The 24,857-nt window shown below is 40.3% G+C and overlaps 1 protein-coding gene across 8 annotated transcripts in view; it reads right to left on the minus strand.

Moving 5' to 3' along the window:
- The window catches only part of EBF1 (EBF transcription factor 1), a 391,508-nt gene that overhangs the window by 96,352 nt on the left and 270,299 nt on the right, over window positions 1-24,857 (minus strand). For 4 of the 8 annotated variants that reach the window (XM_081826258.1, XM_081826263.1, XM_081826260.1 and 1 more), the window contains exon 9: window positions 3,506-3,639. In XM_081826258.1, coding sequence (XP_081682384.1) covers window positions 3,506-3,639 — 134 coding nt within the window. The remainder of the gene's footprint in view (window positions 1-3,505; window positions 3,640-24,857) is intronic. The other 4 variants (XM_081826259.1, XM_081826264.1, XM_081826261.1 and 1 more) reach the window with 1 other exon arrangement.

Raw genomic sequence — 24,857 nt, forward strand, 5'->3', positions numbered from 1 at the left:
ATGGCAATGGTGAGCATACACCCTAGTCTGCTGTAATAAAACACGAGGGTAAAAATTCTGGCATAGGCTAAATCATGGACAGTTAAGAAGGTGAGGCCCTGGGGATGGGTTCAAATCCCATGTGCACCCCTTGATCACTGAACAGCTTATTTAACTTCCCCAAGCCTCAATTTCCTCATCAGTAAAACAAGAACAACATGCTCGCCGGAGAGCCATACCAAATACTCAGCATGGTACCTGGCAGGAACCAAGTGCTCAGTGAATGTTAGCTGATATTAGTCATACTACACATTTTTCCACAGATCTTTCACAGATATCCTCTCTTAAATACTCATAGTATTGAGTTCTGATTCTATCCAGTGGAAGCCTGCAGAAATGCCCCAGAACTAGTGGGTATTTTTTGCCTCTACCAAAATGAAAGGCATTTATGTAATTTTATGTGATTAAAAACAACCACCACGGTTACTATTACTATTACTATTACTATTACTATTACTATTACTATTACTATTACTATTACTATTACTATTAGCTCTCCTACCCTATTACCGGGACGACTATGCATGTTTTTTTCGTTCTCCTATTTCTGTCCTTCTTCCCCCTCTTATGTGTCCATTTGCCCTCTCAGTAACTTGGGCTTTTATTTCCTTTGTAAAAATAACCATTGTAGGATAAATGCCATCTCTAGCACTATCTGTGTGATGATGGGCAAGTTTCTTAACCTCTCTGATGTTCGGTTTACTCATATGTATCTAATACAGGGCTATCATGAGGATCAAATAAAATAATACCCATAAAGTGCTTATGCATGATAAACCCTTCATAAACATGAGGTATTTCTCAATTTCTCATTACTATACAATGGGTTTTTGGACTTGAAGCAGTACCAAATTCTCTCCCTCCACTTTTAGTGGAGAGAGAAAATCATGTCTGTCAAATAGCCTGTATGAAAATCTAAATATATAAATAGTTTAGAATATTTATAAGAAGTTCATCTCTGCAAGGCTCATTTTTCTGAATGATAAGACTATTATAATAACAACACAAAGCAAAATCTTCCACTCAGATTTTGTGTATAAATTCTATTGTGGCAGAGGATTTACTTATTGTGGCAGAGGATTTACTTATTTTAAAATAATATCTAATTTTGGAAACTACCTGGTGGGTTTCCACCAGGAAAGGGTCATAGTTGATTTATGACATAATCACACATGAGAGCAGTTTGGGAGGAGGAGGTGGGTAAAGAAGGAACATGTATATCCCCCACCCTCAGCACCTAGCTGGACCCACTGAGATTCATTGTGAGGGGCTTCTGGTACATGCAAGCCAGTGGCAACGGAGGGCCTGAGGAAAGAGGAGGACAAAGGTATAGCCTTACTGGGTTATTTTTTTCATGACTTGCATTGATTTTGTTACATGGAAACAGATCCTTTGAAGCAATTCAGAAGAGTCTAAATTAGAATTTAATCTTCCTTACCTGTTCCCAAAAGAGGGCAAGAATGTGGGGGAACAGAGAGGAAACACAAGGACCTTGACTAGGAACAACATGGAAGTACAAGTTAATGATTTCCTGATAGATCAAAGCCCTTGTTCCATATAACCAATGCAGTGTTGGGCAAAGACAGACACAAAGTTTTAAAGGAACCTGCAGACTAACCCACCTTATTCTCAGAGGTTTAGTAAGACTTCCTGCCAATTCTGAATCCCACTTCTCAGGCCTCACTTCAACTACAGTAATATGGAGCAAGAAGTCCATATTATATTTATTCTTCCCCTCTCCCAACTTGCATGATAAGCAACAGAATGAGGGATAGAAAGGGATGGACATATAGCCCACAAGATCTGGGAGAAGCTGGCCTTGTGAGGACCGCTGTCTCTAGCAGGGATAAAGACACCAGACTGGTGGCAAAATATGCCATGTATGTGATGCTTCTAATTGTACAACTCAACGGTTCCAACAAAGAATGGGGTGCAGTCAGCAGCGTGAGCTCAGGCCACCTTTCATGCCTGGGATGATCCATCCAACTTGGACAACAATTAGTTCAGTGGACTGAGAAGCCCATCTCTGATTCAGTTTTACGAGAGCTTTGATTCTCTGGCCAAGCGCAGGCCATTAGTTGGTGGCCTGGGAAACACAAGCAGCACAGGCAAGGGGCTGGCCTGAGTGGGTTCCTGGCAGTGAGAAGTGCACGCAAAAGGTCTAAAAAGAAAGACAGCCTCTGCTTTAGGAAGGTAAACATATTCAGCGATCAGTCTTACCTCTCTGCTTACCTCTGCGGCCCACTTAGAGAGAAGACACAGAATATCTAGATGGTCTGAACAGAGGTGTTAGGGGAGGACAGCTAGACATTGAAATAAAAAATTGGAGTTCTAGCTTCAGTTCCGCTACTGACTTCTCTGTGTGGCTACACACATATGATCCACACGCCATGGGCTCCGGACAGCTGCTTTGGGGTTTTGTAAGTATATATCTCCAAGCCTTAGTGTCTTTATCAAGAACACATATGTGCTAAGGGTATTTACCCCATGGTGTAGAGGGAAGGATTGACATGATCTGTGTCAAGAGCTGAGCACAGTGCCTAGTGTACAGTAAGTCCCAAGAAAGCTTAGTGATTCACACAACTGCTTGTAAAACAAGTGGGATGAATGAGCTCAGTAGTACCTTATAGCCCTACCATGGATTTTATTCTAAACTTTGGGGAAGTGAAAGAGAAGGGGCTCTGGGCATGCTAGATAAGAAATCTAGGCTCAGAATACAGAAAGAAAACAAAGGCAAGTTTTCCATGGCATCTATATAATAGTGATGTTTGTGTTTTATAATCTTGAGCTAACGGTAACGGATTATTGCCAGGCAGGTCAACTGGCAGGTTAAAATAGTGATCACAGTGCTTAGAAAGCACTACACACACAGAACAAAGTCATTTTCATGTGACTGGGGTCACATACTAAGATGCCAGTGACCTGTAAATTCTTAGGGATGGAAAAAGCCTTTGGTTCTTCAAGGTTGCCCTGGTAAATCCCTCACTCTTGGATGAAGAATCACTGAATAAGTCAAGAACCACCTACACCTGCATTATTACTGTCATATGAATGGTGCTCCTTGAAGATGGGCCTCCCATAGACCCCATCTACAAGTATTCACAGATTACTACCTTGTTAAAGTTTGAACAGGGTTTTTCCTATATATTTTGTGACTCTGCATCTCCTTTCCAATTCCCAATATACAATAGGACCTCCACACCTTGGCTAGCGTAAGAGGACAAATGACAAAACAGAAGCTCCCCTGGTGCTTACAGGGCAGAGGATGGAAATCATTCCAGTAGAAAGTGGTGCCTCCAGGCATACCCAACCCATGTCTCCTGGTTTCCCGGAGTTCTGCAGACTAGAGCTGGCCCACCCAGGGTGGCACCACGAAATTCTACACACACTCTATTAGAAATTCAAGTGTAGACAGTATCCTCAACCAGACCAACCTATTAGATATTAATGTTCAGACAACACCTACCTCACTCCAGACCAGCATGGTACCGAATATGACCTGTAACCCATCAAAGAAATTGTCCCCTATGATGATCACAGTCGCGCCTCCCGTCGTCCATCCTTCACTCGGGCTGATGGCTTTGATACAGGGAGTAGCTGCTTTTCAACACACATGAAAAAGAGAAGGAGTCTGCTGTTAGAACCAAACTTTAATGATGGAGACTTGAGAAAAAGAAAAAAAAAGTATCTTTTATCTTTTCACTAACAGAAAGTCCCCCAAGATCTCAGCATTTCCTAGCCACTTTAGGATCTGAAACCTAAGGGTGCGATTTCAGTTTTAAAAGCATTTGTTTCATTGTTTCTATTGACATACATATATTTTACCCAATCATTTTCAAACCTGAAATCTTAGGAAATAAAACACAGAAGCAAAATCTAATTTATGAGATGCTAAAGATAAAAAAAAAATTGGGTGGCTTTTTGGGACACATTGGAAACCTTATTGAATTGCTTCATAATTAAACATACTTCCCAAAAAGAAAATCAATAGATTTTTAGATAAGCAATTCTGTCCAAAGGGAAGTGAGAAAGAAAGGAGGCCGGAGCAAGAAAATATTCTTGCTCCATGCCTTCTATCTGTAACACTAACACAGCAACATTTCTCATTAGAAATCTTTAAGATTTTTTTCAACAAATGTCATGGATCCCATTTTATAGATGTAAAGTATGCAGGTCATGCCGGGTGAATTATGTAACTAAATAGCTGAGTCAGGGCTGAACCACAGAAAGTCCCATGGCCTTTGTTTTGTTGCCATTCCCAGGCATAAAATTCTAGAATGGACATCTTAAAAATTTCATCTCTCTTCTCTTTCCATTACAAATGGCCCTTGGAGATGGGAAATAATTTGCAAATACCATGATTCTAAACAGACTGGAGGTAGCTTGCCTGGTGAGCATGGCATATTTTCAACGGAATTGCTAGGCATAGATGTAATTGTAGGATTATGTTTTTGAAATGTCTGAGAGGGCACCAAGGAATTTTAACTCCACAATGCCATGTTGTTGTTCTCATGATTACTTTTATGAACAAGAACAAAGCAAAATTCTAAAGCAAGGGAGATATTGCACAAGGAGAGGAAAGGAGACCCTTCTCTTTAATAAAAAGTTTATTAGTATCCAAGACTGACTTTCCAAATATTGAAGCCAATGAGCGCACCAGTTAATTTTAACGGGAAAAAGCTGGAAAAAAAACTACTGGACTTTGTCAAATTTGGCAAAATGTCATGCTTTAACTTTTGCAAGAAGAGAAGAAAATACTAAACCCAGCCCGGTGGGACCATTGCTCACGTGCCACCAAACAAACAAGTAGAATGGATTTGATTTTGATTCAAATTCATCTTATAAAATAGCACAGAGAAATTAGGAAATATCCAAACTAAACATTTCATGTTGGCTGAACTCATAGTAATACATTTACAACTAAAACTGGGCAGTTCAGATGCCTTTTCTCTCCTTCACTTTCTCCCAAAAACAAAATAATTAATCAAGAAAATGTAAATGATTCATGACTTGAAAATTCTTGTCCAATTTTTAACACACATAAAAGTTGTGATCAATGCTCCACAGGAACAAGACTTCTTCTTAAGCAGAATTTTTCTTTAAAAAGTAAAGATGTTTAAAAAATAAATAAATAAAAATAAATAAAAAAATAAAAAGTAAAGATGTCTAAATGCATGCTTGAGTATTCCCAAACCAATGGCAGAATATGATGCATGATTTCAAGAAATTTGTAAGAGAAATCAAGTACATTTAACAACTATGTAGAATTCCTAAAATAAAAGCAGTTCGGAAACATTCTAGTTAATGTCTCAAAATCTCAATTCTTAATTTCGAACTGAGTACTTAGTTGTTAAAGTAGAATAGAGAGTGCCATATCTCCAGATACTTCTGAGAATAGGATCTTGGTTTAACTGAACTGGTCTTCAAAGAGTCCTGACTAATGGCAAAGTGTGAAATCCAATGGCATCATTAAATGCTGACCCTGTGACTACCCTCATAAACAACAAAAGAGTCTTGATGTTTATTATCTGTATTAGCTTTCTTTTAATTTTTAAAATTTTATTTTTGTAATCATGCAAATTTCTTTAGATAAGTATCTTTCTCTAGATATTTCTTTAAATAAGTAGGGACTCCTCCAGGCTTACTTATCATTGAACAAAAAGAGGCAGAACGGTGTTGGTGTATCTTTGAGAGACTCTCCTTTAGTAAAGATGTTCTGATAGCATGGTCAAGCTGGTTTTGGCCTTGATCCCCTCCCACTTCTTTCCATTTGTTATTTGTAGGATAAAGAAGGCATGTAAGTATGTGTGTGTGTGTGTGTGTGTGCGCGTGCTTTCACACGCTTCCTAAAGAAAGTGATAATGTTTTCAAATTCTGTGAGCAACCAACCAGAAACAAAGCTAACTGTCAACTAGCCAGAGGAAAGATAGATCATCAAGCTTCCAGAGATAAGCTGGTGAGGAGACAGTATGTGACACCATCTTTGTAACTTTTAGAGAAAAGAACCCTTGAAGGAAGTACTTCAAGAAAAGAGTGACACACCCTTCGATGGATCCTACCTCTATACTCAACCATCCGTTATCCTCGCTTAGAGACTAGATGCCATTCCTAGAATAAGGAAGTCATGCAGACCTTTCTAAAGTTTGGCTTCAAAGCATTCTAAAGGTGCTTCTATACATCTGTGCATCATAGCAGTCTTAAGAGGAAGCTCTGCAGTATTTCCCCACTGGGAAGTCTGGAAAATAGGTAAAGGACTCATGGACTCTTCCACTGACAAAGAGAGATGGGGAAGGGATGTTACTGGCATTTAGTGCCTGGAAGTCAAAGATGCTAACTATCCAACAATGCATGGGATAGTTCCCCCCAAACGACGAACTCTAAAATGTCAAGAATACAAGGTAGAAGACACTGTGACTAGCTAAACAGAGCAGGTCCAGGAGCAGTTGTTAAAAACTCACAGTTCCATACAGGCAAGGCAGAAAACACAGGTCAATACAGCAGCTCAGAGTCTCAGAACAAACATGAGATGATTGGCCCCTGAAATTAGGAATTGGGGAAGATCTAACCACTTGTTCCTCTACACAAATGCAGGCCCAGTGTGGTCCGGGCTTCTGATCTTTTGAAAGAAGCTGGGAACCAGATTTTTATGCAAATTTTCCAATCTTTAAATGCCGGCAACTAATTTAATTTTTTTGAACGTGTAGGCTGTAAGCAAAATATTTATTGGCTAAATTTAACTCCCAGGCCACCATTTTACACTTTTATCCTAGTCACAAACAAACCTGCCAGACTAAAAGCAGCCCAGGAAAAACTTGCAAGTGTGCCTAAAACTACAGGTACCCAAAAGTTCACTGCAGTATTAACAGTAAAATATTCAAGAGTCTAGGTGCCCCCAATTAGAGAGCGGTTAAATAAATTATGGTATATCCATACTACAGATTATTAGGAGGATCATTAGAATGGATGGAAAAGACTTCTATAAACTGACATGGAAAGATGTCAAAGTATGTTAGTAAGTAAAAAAGCAACGAACAGTGTGATCCTGTTTACTTTAAAAAATGACATGTATGAGCCTGTATGTGCACCTGTGTTTCTGTGTATGTAGTTACATGTGAACAAAGGTCTGGAAGGATGGACACCCACTGTCCCCAGGGGGTCCATACGAAATAGTCATTGGCTGGAATGGGGCTGAGGGGCAGGGAGACCATTAAATTTTACTCTATAGAAAGTAGTACAGTTTGAATGTTTTCAATGAGCACACAGGAAGGTAATACGTTACCATAATAAAAATTAAATAACAGAGCATTTAATTCTGTAAGAGATAAAGAGTGTACTATTTAGAACAAATTGATACTAATTAAAAAAAAAAAAAAAAAAAGCCCTGCTGTGCTGACTAACAAATCCTGAGCCTCTCCTTCTCTCTTCTTTCTGGGTAAGCTTTACTCTGAGGACACCCAGACCACATCTGAAGCAGCCAAGGACTTGTTTTTCTTTCACTCAGGATAGCCAAAGAGACATGGAGAGGAAGACAAGAAGAGATCATTTTTAATAGTCACAGTGGGTATGTTCAGTAGAATTTGAAGGTGCAAAGATTTATAAATGAATTCAATTCAGCCCAGGAGTGTAATAATCAATAGAATTCTATCTCCATGAAAATATTATGAAATTGGGGAGGGGAGTGGATTTGATTAGAATACAAAACCACTTTCACCAGCCAAGTCTTGATTTAATTAATAAAAGATTCTTTCTTCTTCACCAGTGAATTTTCACACTCTAGGTAACCACAAGGACAGAGAGCCAATTCCTCATTCTAAATCTCATTAAAAACAAAAGTTGAAGTTGATGGGTTTTTGCCTTTTTTTTTTTTTTTACCTCTTCCCCCACCCCCAACAGCCAACAAAGTAGAGGAGATTTTCTTTCCTTCAAACTATGACAATAACATGATTACCCCACCACAGTTTAGCATAATGGCTCTGAAATGCTCGTGGCACATTGCAGAGTTAAAGTGGAAATTATTAGGTAGCTCTTCTTTGTTATAATAATGATCACTCCACAAATAAAAGCTCTTCTCCCAAAGGTACTGCAAGGCACAAAATGCTAATTCTGAAGATTATGTGTGTGCTTTTATTAAATATTACCATGCCCTGCCTGTTTGAGGGCTTCTCTGCTCTGATTGTTTTATGAGTACCCATGTTAATGTCATTCCCATCTTGCTAGCAGCAGGCACACATTTTAGCGTTTGTATGAGAGTTGATCAAAGGCCACGTGCTGGGGGAATTGCTGAGAAAACACGGACAAGCGATAAAAATCTAACAGATTAATTGGTTTAAATTTCATTTCAGGGTGTTGAACTTTGGCTCGGGACTCTAATACTACACCGTGAGTCAGGGCCTAATTACCAGATTTCCAATTTGCTTCTGAACAATGGTCGTGGTGAGTAGAAAAAGAGAGGGAAGAATGAGAAGAAAAAAAAAAGAAAGAAAGAAGGAAGGAAGGAAAGAAATCATTCAGCCTCCAGTACATGTTTAACGACTAATGTTCTGTGTGCAGACAATCCAGAGCGTTTATATTTCCTTCCAATAGGCATGGGAGGCAGACGAAATCATGGATGCCCTCAGCAGTTTAAAATTCTCTGATTTACAGAATCAATGTTACAAGATTCAAGTGCCTGCTCATTCACATCGGAAGCATCAGGCTCTTTATAGCAAGGTGAATTTGTAAGTTAGAATTGCGCCTCAGCCTCCAATAGAAATGATCTATTTCACTGATAGAAAGCAAGGGCCAAGAAAGCCATGTTTACCTCGGGGTTTATGGGTGGCCTTGGGAATAAGGGTTAATTGAGCTCAGAGGTGCCTGCCCACTGAGGTGAATTAGTGGTGTGTGCAGCTATCAGCAGGGTCCTGGAGCTGCTCTTACTTTTGCCTCCGAAATCTTTGTACTGCGATCAATGCCTCACTTGTTTGGGGTAGCTGTGTAGATGACCTGGGTGCAAGATTTATCATCTCCTATCACGAAAATGGGGCTTTTGTGACAGTTGATGTCCTATTATGGAAGCCTCATTAGAGATGCATTGTTTGGCTCTTTTCTCCATTCCTGTATTTAAATATGCTGGGGAAACAACACTTCCTCAATTGGCAAAATGTATAAATTTAGAAATGTTCTAATCGCCTTCTAAATCTCAAGATAAAATTCCACTAAAATGGATTTTCCAGCTCCATTGTGTATAGCGTATGAAAGGATGTAAACTCTCCTCCTCCAGCATTCTGTTAGCCAGAACTCTCTATTAATGAGCGTTTCTATGGAGCAGATAACCGATGCTTACAATGCAGGTGAAGGTGCCAACACCCGCCCTTACCGGCTCCTGAATAAAGACAGAAAGATGCAATTATGTTAAGTTGATTTAACATTCAGAGTACTACAGTATTTGCAAATGGGCCACAGCTCCAGCTGTTCAAATCCCACCTCTCTCCCTCAGGGCGACCTTGAAGCAGTCACTTAGCCTCTCTAAGGCTCTTAGCCTCTCCGAGCCGCGCTTCCTGCTCACAGATCTGTGGCAGAATGCAGAACGTGTCTGCTTGTGTTTTGTTGTTCTCCTGTGTGCCAGGCACAGAGCCTGCTAGTTGTTGCTATAAGAATGACTGCTATCACCAGAGCCCCACAAGCCAGAGTCTATTTATTCACTAGAATACCCAACAGTCTCATCATTCCAGGTTCTGTAGTTTATTGTAAAACTTTCCTAGGCACTTCCAATCCACTGACTTGTTAGCCTAGCCAGCTAAATTTACTGAGGAGGTGGATGTGGCATCAGTCCCTCCAAGGTAGGATTTTTTTTTTTTAAGGCTCTCGTTTGCCTGGAATGAATATTAACGACGATCTTTTCCGAAATAAGGAACTGACTTTACTGTCATTGTCCCAAATTTTTGAGACTTGTGGAACCCATGAGCTCAGCCCATTTCTATGGGATACCTCTGACCTCATATACTCTCTGGCCCTTATCCCTGTGTCTATTTGATTTTGGTGAAGTTGTGCTTGAGAGCAGACTTGTTCCAGAGAGTGACAGGGATACAAAGTACTCTTCCTTGGACTCAATCTGCCCTTCATGTTAAGTCAAAACAATCGTTCTTGCTGCATTTTGCAACTGAAACGATTACTTCCCTGGCTACCCCCAGATCAGCAACACCAACACCTGCATTCTTTGGTCCTGACAGTTGGCAGCTACCGGCCAGGAAGGAGGGCAAGCAGGTTGGCCCCTAGTGGGAAGACTGACCCTCTCTATTTTCACCATGTGCAGGATGTGAATCTATTCTGGGTTCACCAACCTTCCAACTGGATGCCTGGGAAGCCAACAGCAGTTATAGCGCCTGGACCTGAACCCTAGCACCAGCATGTGCAAACTTCCCTCCCACAATGCTAACCGCACCACAGAACCCCTAGCCAGCTAATAAACAAATAAATAAACATAGCTCTTGAATACAAATAAACAAATAAATAAAGATCTTGAACTACTAGATTTATTTCTGTCTTCCTTTATTTTTTTTTCAGTAATTGCTTTATGCAGTTAAGCATTTTATTGTTTATTAGGGTTTTCATTTTTTGTTATTGGTCTGCATTTATTGCCCCATCCACTGGCATATCTAGATATTACTTGGCAAAGAATAATATATTACATATGCAAAGAGATTCTGCCTATGTGTGTGTGTGTGTGCGTGTGTGTGTGTGTGTGTGTGTGTGGCACTTTGAAGAGAAATGTAACCCATGATACAGAGATTTCTCAATACCAGATGCAATTAAATCTATTAAATATTAAATGAGGAGATTGAGAATTTCAAGTGTTTTTCATCCTTTATTCCAAAATGACTTTATTTGGCAAAGCCCCTCACTTTGACAACATTAATGGCTCTCACAGAAAAGGAGAAAAGGAAAAATTCATAGTTGGGAGATGGAAATGTAGACCCAACATCCATCTACATTAACAGAGAGTTACCCTAACACGCATATCTAGGTGTATCTCAATTTAGCAAAGTTCCAAACTATGCTGTTTGCTAAATGCAGAGCCAGCCCAAATTGTATCCACTTCCTGTTTAATTTGCAGCTTTCTTATTCTATTCTGAATCAGCAAAATTCCTCAACAATCAGTGGACATAGACCCGAGCAAAGGAAGGACAGAAATCTTAGTGCAACAATTGTAATCTGAACATTCTAGGGTAAGCACTTTTCGATTTCTCAGTTTGTCTATCTGAGATCCATAACTCTGTGCAGGATCAGTACACAGGGTTATTTAACAATTTAGCAGTGAAAAATCTTGACATTTTGATGTACCTGTAACTTCTAAATTGCACTTGAAAGACTTGTTGAAGGCTTTTTGATTCAATGACACGCAACACAGCATTGTTTTATAATATGCAAAAATTGTTTGTTAACACTTCGGAAGCTCAGAATTTTATAACTCAAGGAGGTGAGAATGTGCTGTTTTCCACTTCATGTTTGCTCTGCCAAATCAGAAATTAAAATGTACAAAATATTAATCCTACAACAACCAACGGCAAATATTGCCACCTTTTTTTTTTCCTTTTCTTTTTTTCTCTTGTTCTATGATCATCAGCCACACTGTTGAAAAAAAAATTATCGTGGAAGGTGGGAGAATCCTCAAAATGAATTATTCATGGATCCAACTGTGATATTTGTTGCAACAATAGTAAACTCAGTTGCCTCTGATTATACAATAAGTAAATAACTCTTTTCTTCCTGACAAGGAGAACTTTCATGCACAAAATTATTTTTAGCCCAATTCTCCTTATTATCCTGTTGTAAGAAAAGTTATAGATATGAAAGCTAGGGAAGAAAGGGAAATGAAAATAACTTTCCAAAAATGGACAGCCAATATTGTGAAAAGAGGAAACAATTTTCAGGTTAAAAAAAACAAAAAACAAAAAAACATGGAAGCGCTTCTTCAAGGAATACTCAAGTCTTTATTCGCAGGCAATCTTCCTGGGCCTGGAAAATCATAAAGTCAAATATGAGCAAGTCTAGTGGAAAATCTGTGATGTTAATCTTGGCTAGAGTCGTATTTTTAACAGGCCTTGAATGTGTGTGCCGGATTATCCAGATGGTCATACAGGAATCGGCCTGATAGGATTAAACCTTTATGCTGAACTCTGCTCCATCTGTTCGCCAAGGTTTGCCTTTCCTTATCTGAATATGAATTTTTAGCCTCCTTGTGTCTGGGAGCCGGACTAAATTCAACATTGAAAACATATCTGTGTGCAGATAATTTAACATTTCATTAGTTAGTCTCAGTTGATATCAGCTTGGTCTTTTTCTAGAAAACATTTTTGCAAAGAATTTTCCTAAGAAGGAATTTAAAACTATGTAGGCTCTTTTGTCATTGTTGCTAGAGGGTTTATTTAGTCTTTCTCCTCCTATTGAATTCTAGGACTCATTCAATACACTGTCATAACACGGGTTTACACTGATATTTGCCCATAAAGATCGAAAAGGAAGACTTTGGTATCTTCTCTGCAGAATCTGACGATGAAAAAAGACAAGACACACTTCCGACTGAATGAATGATCCAAGCAGAATAATATATTCATGTATGGGTTTTTTTTTTTTTCCATTACAAGAAGATTGGTATTTGTCATCATTTGATAAAACAAGCTACCACAGCCATTTCTATCATTTTCACTAGGATTTCTATGTTTTTAAGGAGGCTTTTTTAGGGGCAGGGGTTTGTAACTCAGAGCTTCATCTTGAATGAAACAGTCTAACGTTTATTTTGCCCTTCTGTGCATACATCCCCAGAAGAGGTGAAGTTACTTATTTTTCAGCTGGAAAAGTTGGCTGGGGCAAGTTTCAGGACAGAGGCCAGTAAGTAACCAGTAAGCCAGAGCCTGATAGATGGTTCTGGGGTTTCCAACCCTGTGACAAAGGAAAAGGGAGGGCTGTGACTGCTGGGCTCAGCGAAGCAAACAACATGCAAATGAATGAATAAGTGGTGTAAAAGAAGGATCTTTCAGAATCCTCCTTTGTGGCTGGTTGGCAATGTGATCATTAGATGTGCTCAACGTAGGTTTGTGATGGAAACGCAAGAGACTGCAGCCCACAGAGCTTGAGTCTTAAAATGTAAGATCCCTCTAGCAGTCTAGGAGGGCTCCAGCGCTTTCCATGATCCCCTTAGTAACATTGGCTCTTGGCTCTATGCCCATACGAATGGCAGGGGCCAGCAGCTCATCAAAAAATTCAGGCTTTTCCACACACAGGTCTAGTTATTATGTTTACACAGTACCCTTAACTGGACAGCCAGAGGGCAGAGAGCAGTGAAACTTTGCATTTGAGCTTAAGGTGACTTACGTGTATTGGTACAAATGTACATATAACATCTTATAAAACATACGCCTTTGGCATATGTTTTTGGCAAGAATTGTAGTCGGGTGATAAAAGGTGGCTCCCTTTCAGGAAGCAGCTGATCCTAAGTGATGAAGCTCACTATAAGTAATCTCTTGTAAAATGAACACACAGCCCTAGTGTCTATTCGTCACATTTTATTGTAAACGAGGACACCGGATGTTCAATCTCATTACTGAAATCTGCTTTGCTCAATACGGAAGTCACTAGCCATATGCTGCTACTGAAATTTAATTTTTAATTAACTAAAATTAAATAAAAATAGAAATTATTTCTTGGTCATACTAGCCACATTTCAAGTAGTCAATAGCTACGTGTGACTAGTGACTATCACCTCAGAAAGCACAGAGATAGAACATTCCCATCTTCACAGAAAGTTGTATTGAACAACATTGATCTAAGGATCAAGTTTAAATAACTGAGCCTGTAATTGATAAAGAACAATCAGAGCTACCATTTAGGAGGTACCATCCATATACCAGGAACTGTGCTAGGAATAATCAATCTCTAATCCCTTCAACAATGATCACAAAATCAAATGCTCACAGAGCCAAGCAGGAAAGTCAGTAAACCAAATGGGCTAGGGACAACACAGTGGGAGAGGGGCACACTGTGGCTAACCATAGCGTAGCATATGCCCTACCCAAAAGGGACACAACTTCTCAGTTGGACCTAAGTGTTGCCATTAGAAAATGTGGGTCCAACACCAGCAGCTCTTCTGAATATAAAGAGAATTTGCAAATCTTGATTTTTCGGTAAAATCTCTTTATTTTTGATTGTAAAGCAACAAATACAAAGTTTCTTAAAGCACCATGCAAACCAAACCTAAACATGGCTTAGAGCTAGATTCAGTCCATGATCTGATCCACCAGTATGTAACTTGTATATTTCTGAAGGGCCCAGAGTCACCTTTTAGTTATTAATTTCTGCAACTACACAACTAATACTGCCACTGACTCATCAAACAATAAACCCAAACCACAACCACTGCCAATTCTGCTTCTGATTGTTAAAGGCCTCTCCCATAACAACATAAAAGTCCCCAGCTAGCCTACCTCTGCTATGTAGAAAGTTTTCTATAAGCAGTTTGAGAGACGAGCTCTCAGCTCCTGAAGAATTTCTATTGTCATCATGCAAGACAGCATAGATAGTGACTTTTTAAGGAAACCGTGTTTTGAATGTGAGCAGCATCTCAAAATCAACCTTGCCCAACCTTTAGTAATGCACAACTCCTGCTCTGTGCTTTTCAGAATAGTAATGCTTATATTTCTCTTCATGACCAAGGCTGCTACCGTTCACGTTATTTGCCTGGATTTTTATTATTGAGAGCCTTATCGTTTTGAGCCAGTTTCCTCTCCTCCCTGACACATTCAGTGACGCTGCACTCCAGTATTTGTTATAGCCCAGATGTTTCTGTGGTGATGATCAGTGACGTCACAAGCACCAGAATGTATATCATCAAATGTATCCAGACAGAGGAGCAACGTAGAGTGGGACATACTGACTGACTCAGCTTCCTCAAAAATTACTCTTTGGAGTCTGGGCTGTTCAATCTGGACTGCAAAGAGCAAACACTCACACTTGCCTGTTTGTAATTCATTTTTATTATCAGATTATTAATTATGTGCTAAATCTCGTCTACATACCAAAAACCCAGATTAACCTTCCTCACAAGCCAGCTTTCAAAATGTTACTGCTCTGCTCGAAAGCTTTCTGTTGTTTCCCCTTAGCCTATGGGATCAAGTCTACCCTCGTGAGTCTGGCCGATTCTCCCCTTCCAACCTCACACTCCATCTCTCCCAAACTGGAAGCAGGACTTGGCAACAGTTGGGACCGCTGGCTCTGGATTCAGAAGGCCTCAGCTCACATTACAGCTTCACTTGGGCAAATTACTCTTCTTAAGCCTCAGTTTCTATCACTTTAATTGGGGATAACAATTATAAGAGAACCCATCTCATGCGGTTGTTGTGAGGCTTAAGTAAGTTAATCCATCTGTACAGAGCTCTGCATGGAGCAAGCAATGAATAAATGTGAGATAGAATGAAAAAGATGAGATGTTGCAGGAGAAGGAGTAGGAATATAAGGAAAAAGAAAATGAAGATGAGGATGACAGGCTCTCCAAATACCAAACATGCTTTGCACATTCCCAGCATTTCTTTTTCAGGAAGGTTCTACCCAAACAGTACTGTATCATAAAGACCGGTCTTCTGCATGAAATGGTCTCTTCCTAGCCCAGGCTACAAAATACTTTTCAGTGAACTTCTTCATGTCTTCCCCATTCATTGGTCACAAACTGCACTTTCCGTTGAACTTTTATCTTAATATGTATGGATGTGTATAGCTGGGACTATACATACGTATGCAACTCAACCCAGCAGTCAACATATCCCCTGCAGGCAGGGACCTCATTCATTCACAAACTGGATAGAGAGTACTCTGCACTTAACCAATACCTGACAATTAACTAGCATTGTTAAGTCTTCAAGGGGTTTGCCCATGCATTATCTCAATTATTCTTAATGTCCACCCTGAGGAGCAGGCGAGCAGGTGTTATTCTAAATTCCACTTTACAAATGAGGTAACTGAATTTGAGAGACTCTCTTGAACTTGAGACTTTGAGAGTCCACACTGGTTGGTAAAATCAAACATTTAAAACACCCAAACTACCCTTCAATTTTGGTATTTATCTGAAATTTCTGCTCAGCTTGGCTAAAACATTCATTTCAATCATGTAAATACTACAGCCAAAGTCCCATAAAATCTTAGTTGTGCAATTCCTATTCCCAAGATAGAGTGTAGATATTTATTAACTTTGCAGAATATTACTACTCTATTTCCAAGCAAAGTTATTTTCCCCCTAAGACTCAGCCCACATATGAATTATAGTAAAATCTCTCTCTACCTTCTTCTATTTCCAAGTTCAAAAAATGGCATCCTAATATAATACCACAGGTGCCAATTTAAACACAGAAACACTGGAAATACTGCCAGGCTTCCAGGCTTAGAAGCGTTTCTATTGTTACAAGTTGGGCTGCTAAACACACAGTCAGAGTCTGAACATCAAATACAAGTGTAGCAGCACTATGAGAACTTATATTTTTAAAGTGTAGAGCAGTTCCCCTTAACTTTCATTTTCAACCTGGACATTATCCATCTCAATGGCGTTCATTATAGAATTTTGCGCATACAAAGAAAATAATAAAAGTTTACTGGCTAAATAAGTTATCTGAAAATAGTACCTTAATAACATTGCCCCCAACTTTTTTTTTTTTTTCTTTTGCACAACAAGGATTGAATTCCACAGGCTTTCGCTAAGCAAATCAAGAAGAGTTTCCAGGATTCTGCCAAAGTTGAAAGGTAGAGGAATCTGAGGTCTGACTTTATTGATTTGTTGCACATAATAGTTACTGGAAGGGCACAGTTGGTTTGATGATTCAACCAGAAGATTTTAGCAAAGAATGACCAAAACTGTATTTTCGTTCTCTACAAAGAAATGATAAAATACATTGGAACTGCTGGGACAGAGTCCCCTCATCCACAGTCCCACACATAATATACCTAAATACATCTGCCTCAGGCCCCGCACAAAGTAGGTGCTCAGTATCTGTTGCCTTCCCATCCGTGCCCGAAAAGAAGTAGACAAAGAATAATAAAGAATTAAAGAAAGTTCTCAATTGGTACCAACCACATACATTTTAATCATTCTCCTAAATAAGAGCCAAAGTCTATTGCTATTTGTACATATGTTACATATGCTCGTCTCTTGAAAGAAGAGACGATGTGAAACCGATGTGTTGAAACCAAAGTTGTCATTGTCTGCACCTCTATTCCCCGTGTTCTCCTGCTGCATGTCTCCCCAGAACTACGGGTGAAGAATGTGGGTTTGAATAACTGGTGTCCTGCTGATTGCAACTGTCAATTAAATAAGCCAGCAAACAGGAGCATATGTTCACATATAAAATATTGATTAATTTCACAGACTGGGATAAAAATATGTTAGTACTTGGGTTCCGTTTTCATGCTTCGTGGTCAGATAAGTATTCGTCCAATTCAGATCTATTTCTGCACCCCGTGGGCTCCAGAGTGCTACTTTTGTGTTTCACTTTTCTTTTCCTTCTCTGGTTACCGTCTGGTTTCCCATGTCGGTGCCTCTACTATGACTGACCAGCAGCATACGTTTCAGCAGGATTTTAATTACTAGGCCATCTCCCAGCCAACTTGCCCAAGGCAGCCTGGCAGACAGGTCCTACAATCCACGTCTCAGACTCTCTCTTGCTCCTCTCCAGGTAAATCTCTTTTTTTTCTGAAGATGCTAAAATCATGCTGATGGAATCATAGTCCTCTGATAAGGATGATGATCACCTAATTTCTATAAAGTTTCATTTTTGTCCACTGAGTATTTCAGGTTGCAGGGCTGGCACAGGGAGATTAAGATGGGGTGCCTGATAGTGTGACGTGATACCAGGATTTTTTATCTTAACCCAGAAAAGCACCTTCCCATATATCACTGCACATGCCAACTAACAAACCCTGGGGATTTAGCACAGATCTGGCTTTTCAATTTGCCTTTGAGTAACGTCGTCAATTTGCTTCAATTGAAGCAGGAATTATATTACATGATCAAATAGCAGGAGAATTTCTCTCCACCTCTGAAGTCCAATGTGAGGAGATTAGCATTGACTAAACAGTGGGAAAGAACAGTGGTGATGACTGCCTTGTGTCAGCTACTTGGAGGTCCAAATGCTACAGATGCAAAAACCGAACTCGTTTTCTATTTGGCCACAGCCAAATCTTTGAAGGATGGCCTCAGTTTCCCTCGTTTGCTAAATGGAGAGAATAATAGTAGTGCCCTCCTATGGTGGTTAAGAGTATTAAAAGAGATAATACAAAGGGCTTTAAGCACTGAACCTAATGGGTAGGAAATGCTCAAGGGCTGCTATCATAACAGCAAAACCATCATCACTCAAAACAGTGTCTAAAAGCTAGCATTTTACTGGGCAAAGAGTTCTGTTAGCCTGTGGTTAAGAAAATGCATTGGACCCATATCTCCAAGTCAAAGAGAAACCAACCTACAGGAAATTCTCAAAGTTCTTTTTTCAAAAAATGGATCTCAGACCTAGCTCACCTTCCCTACTAGCCCTCACCCAAGCATCTAATACTTTGTCCCCACATGGAATTTGGACACGCTTCTCCTCTGCCAAAATTGCTCTTTCCTCTTTGCTTGACAAAATGCTACTCACTTGTATTTCAAATTTTAAAAGTGGAGGGGGAGACAAACCATGAGAGACTATGGACTCTGAGAAACAAACTGAAGGTTCTAGAGGGGAGGGGGGTGAGAGGATGGGTTAGCCTGGTGATGGGTATTAAAGAGGGCACGCACTGAATGGAGCACTGGGTGTTATATGCAAACAATGAATCATGGAACACTACATCAAGAACTAATGATGTAATGTATGGTGACTAACATAATAAAATTTTTAAAAAATTTTTCTAAAGTGTCCCTGATTCTTCAGACTTGACTGAGTGCCCTTGTTTAAAGCTCTCTTAGCAGTCTGTATTTTCCTTTTATAGTGCTTACCATCATTGCAATTTAAGTAATTCTGAATTAATTATTTTTTGTAATTATTTACATAATAGTCACACACACACACACACACACACACACACACACACAGGACTATATACCTCAAAATGGCAAGAGCTGTCCCTGCCTTGTTCACCTCTGCATCCCTATTGCCTAATACAATAGGCGTCAATCAATAAGCATATGCTAAATCGATGAATGAATGAATGAATGAATGAGGGAATGAAATAGAGAAGAATCATCAGAGTTGTTAGGATATTAAGGAAGTAAACAGAGTAGTTTAAAAGTTGAAAACTCTTTCACTTGTCATTAACAATCATCAGTACATCCACACTGGGCTTCCTAAATGGATAAGCAGCGACTTCTTGGAACCTGTTTTCCTAATTTTCCTAGGCTGATCTGGCCCCCAGTCCAGCAGCAGGGACTCTGTGCTCTTGGTGGCTAAAATTAGCACCAGTAAGCTCCCCCTGCAGTGGGCTCTAATCATGCAAAGGCCCAGGTGGATCTTGCTGACAGATGTTAAGGTTAGAAGGAAGGATAGCAGCCAGATGAGAAAACAGAGCCACCCCCTTCCGGAGGTACCAGCACTTCCTGTCTTTAGGCCTGGTTGGTTCCTGCCTGCCTACCCCCTCCCCCATGCATCAGTCTCAACACAGTTGCTGCTCTTTCTGTCATTTGAACTCAAATTCTATCTCGGAAATTGATGGGCGATTCTGTCCCTGACAACACAATGTCAGCTTTGCTCAGTGTCCAGCTGGTTCCGTATATATTATCATAATGTGCTGCCTGGGTGGACCCTGGCTGATTCTCTCCCTTGACTCAAATCCTCCTTTCCACACTAATTTCTGCCCTCTGACATGTAGACACTACTTGTTTAAAAATAAAAACAGAGTTAACAGCTTGGGAAACATTTTGATTTTTAAAATCCTACAAGGACAGTAAGTCTATTCTAACGGTAAACTGAACTAAAAAGGTTTTCTTTAAAAGAAAAAAAAAAAACAATATTTGATTTTTAAGAAAAGAAAAATTTCTTTCCCAGGGTCCTACACTGTTTCCTGATGACTTGAAAGAATTATTACTTCCCCAACCCTTAAGCCCTCTAAAACACTTTCCCAAACTTCAGTCCTGATTTTGTCGCATCCCAGTACCACTTACACTATGACCTACTTAATATTAATTAATTAATCTAGCTGCTATTTTTGTTTAGATTGACTTTCTTTTTCTTTAAATTCAGTCTTGCCCTAAGCAATAATAATTGAGATCACGACTTTGGAGTGCTGTGTTTTTTGTTTGTTTGCTTGCTTGCTTACTTGCTTATGCATCAAGATGGACATGTAATTATTTAAATTCTTTTTCTTAGTGTTTTCCCCTCATCACTTAAAATCATCACACATGCTGCATGGGAAACCTACTCTAGAGGCTCACTGCTAACCATCAACTGGATTCAACATTACCATCTCAGCTGAAGAAATTCAAAGAGAAGAATGTCAGGTGAGAGCTACCAGAGTGGTTGAGTATGCCACACTCGGTGACTTGTCCAGGCCTCCTGGAACCCACTGTTAACCTCTTGCAGAAATGCTCAAGGTGAAGGGAAGTTGGCCTTAGATCTATCCTGTGGACTGACCATCACCTTGGCACTGTGGTGGCCACTCCCGAGGGCAGGGTGTGTATAACACCTTAGGGGATAGGAGACCTCCCACACAGTCAGCTGGATTCAAACAACAAATCATCAGGACTTGAAGGAATCTACCAAGCTCCTCCTTTAATTGATAAAAGGAAACTGAGGCCCAATGAAATCAAAGTATATACTTGAAGTCATGTAGCAAGGTAGAGGCAGACTCTATTTTTATATATTTCTGAATGTATAACTGAAAATGTTCAAACAAAACTGTTGGCAAACCCACTCCTGGCCACTGACCCTAAATATCTCCTTTTAAAAAGATTAATGACCAGTACACAGAAGCTTTCATTTGCATGTTCATATCACTTGAATCCTTTGAAATTCTCAAGTGAGGGACGTTCCTGTGGTAAGTAAATAGAAAAAGGCCCTTGGTTTGGATCAATTATGCTAATAAGCACAATTGGAATTACAATGATTTTATAACCAAATATAAGACCAAAAAAATAGGTTTAAAAAAGTTCTATCATTGTGGTCCAAAATATAAGCAGAAAGCATCACTCCCTGCCTCCCACCACGCTCTTCCCCACACACTTTGTGCTCATTAAAATAAGTTAGGTGTGGCTCACTCACTTATTAGGTCATTCAAAATACCAAATACTGGACGTTTCCCAAAGTTGACGGGTTTGTCAAGAAATTCATATAAGAAAACAGCCTCCCCAAATCTGTATCAGTTTTCCATGTTATTTGTAGCAGGAGGTTTAGTAACCCTTCAGTACCCTAACAAGGAGACTGTTGGTATCCCAACAGTCCTTTAACTCATGGTCTCACAGTTTTCCCCTGGTCTCCTTTTTCTCTATCTTGTATACATGCCAAGGAGTCCATATGGTCAACAAATGATTTCTACAGAGATGAGTTAGAACATCCTTGCAAATAAATAAAATATTACCAGCCTCCTTCTTATCTTGCCAACCCCATAGAAAACATACCAGTCATCAAATAAAATCCATGTTTTTTTATTTGACTAGCAGAATGTGGTACGGCCACGGGAAAAATAGGTTATTGAAGGAAAATGAGCTATAAGGGAAACATACACACAGTATGCCATTAAAAAAGAAAAAAAAAAAAAGATATGCTCTGGGCTAACTTTTGAAAGGTCTATTTAAGATACCAGCATAACTGCCTTCCTTGTACAGAGAAAAAGTAAAGCAGTGGAATAAGAGATGGAAAGAGTTTTAGCATAATATACAGAGCAAGTAGTTGGAAGTACAGACTCCAAAGTCAGACTCTCTGGGTTAAATCCTAGATACACGACTTATTTGCTGTGCAGCTCTGGGCAAGTTACTTAACTTCTCTTTACTCTCAATTTCCTCCTCTTCACAAGGGGTGCTTCTAGCACTATGTGCCTGACATAGTAAGGGCTCAGCGAGGGTTACTGTCATTATTCTTGGTACTATTATTACGCACAGCTATGTGGTTAGGTAGACGAGGGGTCGAGTCCCGGGTCTGATTCTAATTTGTTTCGTGGCTTTGGGTAAGTTACTGAGCCTCTCTAAATCGCAGTTTTCTCTTCTGTAAAATGGGAATAAAAATCATTATAGCTCATCAGATTTGTTGAAGGATTTTATGATGTAAGTAAAATAATTACCACAATATTGGCACAGAGTAACGTTCCATAAATGTTAGCTGATAATAGCCCCCAAATAGCAACAAGAGCAATAATAATACTGCTACACATTACCACCTGGCCTGGTCACCACTAAGCAGGGCAGCAAAGTCTGAGCACTATTTCTACTTTGCCAGCAGTGCTGTGGGTGGTGTCAGATTCAAATGAGGATAACACAGATCACCTGCTTCGCAGTGACCCGTGGCTCCTGAACTCTTTCATCCCCCTGACACGGAGAGCTTGCTGGCTATCGAGTCCCCAACATTAGGATTTCTGGTGTTACCCACTCTATGGATTACTCTGGGTATACACTGAAAATCGGTCTTCACTTATGTCTTTATTCATTATCTTCACTCCTTGCCATGTCCTTTTTCATTGCACAGGAAGACAAAAGACAACTTCCCCACTGCTCAAAGAAAAAGACCTGATTTGATGCTTGAAAATCTGGTGCCTCTCTACTCTATTTCTATGACACATCTGGATATTCTTAGCTCTAATGTTCTGTCCTTTCATCTGTCTTGCTTTTTCAAATAGGAAAATCAATTGATAAGATGTAATGTGCCACTCTAAGTAACAAAGCTTGACATCAGTATTTATCTGTGGTAACCTGGACCCTTCACCAAAATGCTCTTGTCCAAGTGGGCCCGGCTGGAGTTTTGTACCAAAACCAGTCACGTGAAGGGCCACTGTCTAAGTGTAAAGCTCTGCATCGTTCATCCTTGGCCCTTGTGTTTTGAAAGTGCATTTCTGTCAAGAAGCTGGAGAGATGTTCCAGACATTCCTCTCATGATCTTCAGAATCCCAGAGACCGCTGCAAGCCTAGGCCAACCTGAACTGGAAAGGCATCGGGCTGGGGGGGGACCCCACGCCCTCCAACTTTTTGTGTGACCCAGCAACCATAGAGCTGTGCACCGCCCTGAAATTCACACTTGCCCACCAGCATACCACGGGCAAAGAGCACTGAATGGAGTTTGACAGAAACTATGTGAGTGTAAGAAGATTACATCCCATCACTAGATATCAGTTTCCTTCTCTGGAAAATGAGAGGATGTATTGGATGACCTTCCATACTTCAAATGACTCTTCATGTGGCAGGAGCTGTCACCACAGTGGGAGAGGAGAGAGAAATCTAGGATGGTACGTTTCTCTTCGTTGCCTAGTTTCCATTCACTCATCCAGTTTTAGTTTGTTGGGGTTAGACAAATAATATATCTTTCATAGGCCACATGCAGTCCTCCATTCTAAAAGGCCTTAAGAAAGTCTCTACAAGTTCAAAAGAAGTCAATAGGTAAACTCTTGCTATGCTACTTATGCAAAAAGTAAATCGATAAGCCAAAACCATCTGGAAAAAGAACTCTCAAAATGTTTGACTTTCTTCCTATTTTGAACATTTGCACTATTGATAGAATGAGGAGTGACCGGGGGGACCACTCCCAGGCACAGCCAACTCCCTGGTGAGCTTCCAAGGACCGGCAGGGAAGAGCAAAGTTATAAGCAACTCAGAGTGACCTTGCCCTGGCTTTCATGACACACTAGGAGTCCATGTAATTGAAAATGAGCTCATCAAAGCCCTGCTTGGCCCCCCCACACCACTCCACAGTTGCCACCGACCAAAGCCTGAGCATCTCACATGGGCCTGCATAATCTGGCGCTTGGCAGCCATCCTGGCCTCAACTGCTGCCATCCCCCCAGTGACTGGGAGCAAAAGGAGTCATCCCAGTCTCCTTTGGGTTCCTTGAACTCACCTAAGCAAAACAGCCTTTGCATACGCTGTCCCCTCTTCCCGGAAATTTGTTTCTGTCCCTTTTACCTGGTGAAAATTTACTCAGCTCTTAGGTTTTGGCATAAACGTGAGTTCCTCAAGGAAGCCTTCCCTGACACCTCACTCCTCCCCGCTCCTTTTCTGGTCTCCCTTTTACACATAAGTCCCATGAGTTGGTTGTAAGTTGTGTTGAATATCTTTATTCTCTATTTACATCATAAATTCTGTGAGGACAGGGACTGCATCTGCCTTGTGCTGCTGTACCCTAGCTTGGTGTCTGGCATGTACTGGATGCTTCGAACCAGTGAAGGAAGGAAGGAATGGTCCGAAGTCCACCTTACTGATACCTTATTCCTTGGCTGGAGAGCCAAAGAAAGGACTATACTAGAAACAGCTAGTGCATTTCTTAGTTCTCCTGAAGCCCTGTTTCTCCAAAGGCACCTCCAGACAAGGGGAGGTACATGTCAATGGTTTCAGTTCAGAGTACCAAAAATTGCGCATGTTAAAAGGAGGTCTAGAAATGATCCAACCCAGCTCTCATTGAACACATACCAGACTGAGGCCATGGAAGTAAGTAACCTGCCCAGAGTTACACAGCCAGTTCATGTCAGAGCCGGGGAGGAAATCCAGCTCTTCTGTCAGACAGCCTGATCCTCCCTCCATTAGATCCAACTGATATTTACTGGCCACTTCCTAGGGCCTCATTACACAGAAGGGAGAAGAAGGGGGCCTCTCCTGTCTATTGGGAGCTCCATGCTGTCTCTCAATTTGGAGTAATCTTCCC

Source organism: Leptonychotes weddellii, chromosome 7, assembly GCF_054177405.1.
Source record: "Leptonychotes weddellii isolate Sample4059 chromosome 7, ASM5417740v2, whole genome shotgun sequence".
Taxonomy (NCBI): Eukaryota; Metazoa; Chordata; class Mammalia; order Carnivora; family Phocidae; genus Leptonychotes; species Leptonychotes weddellii.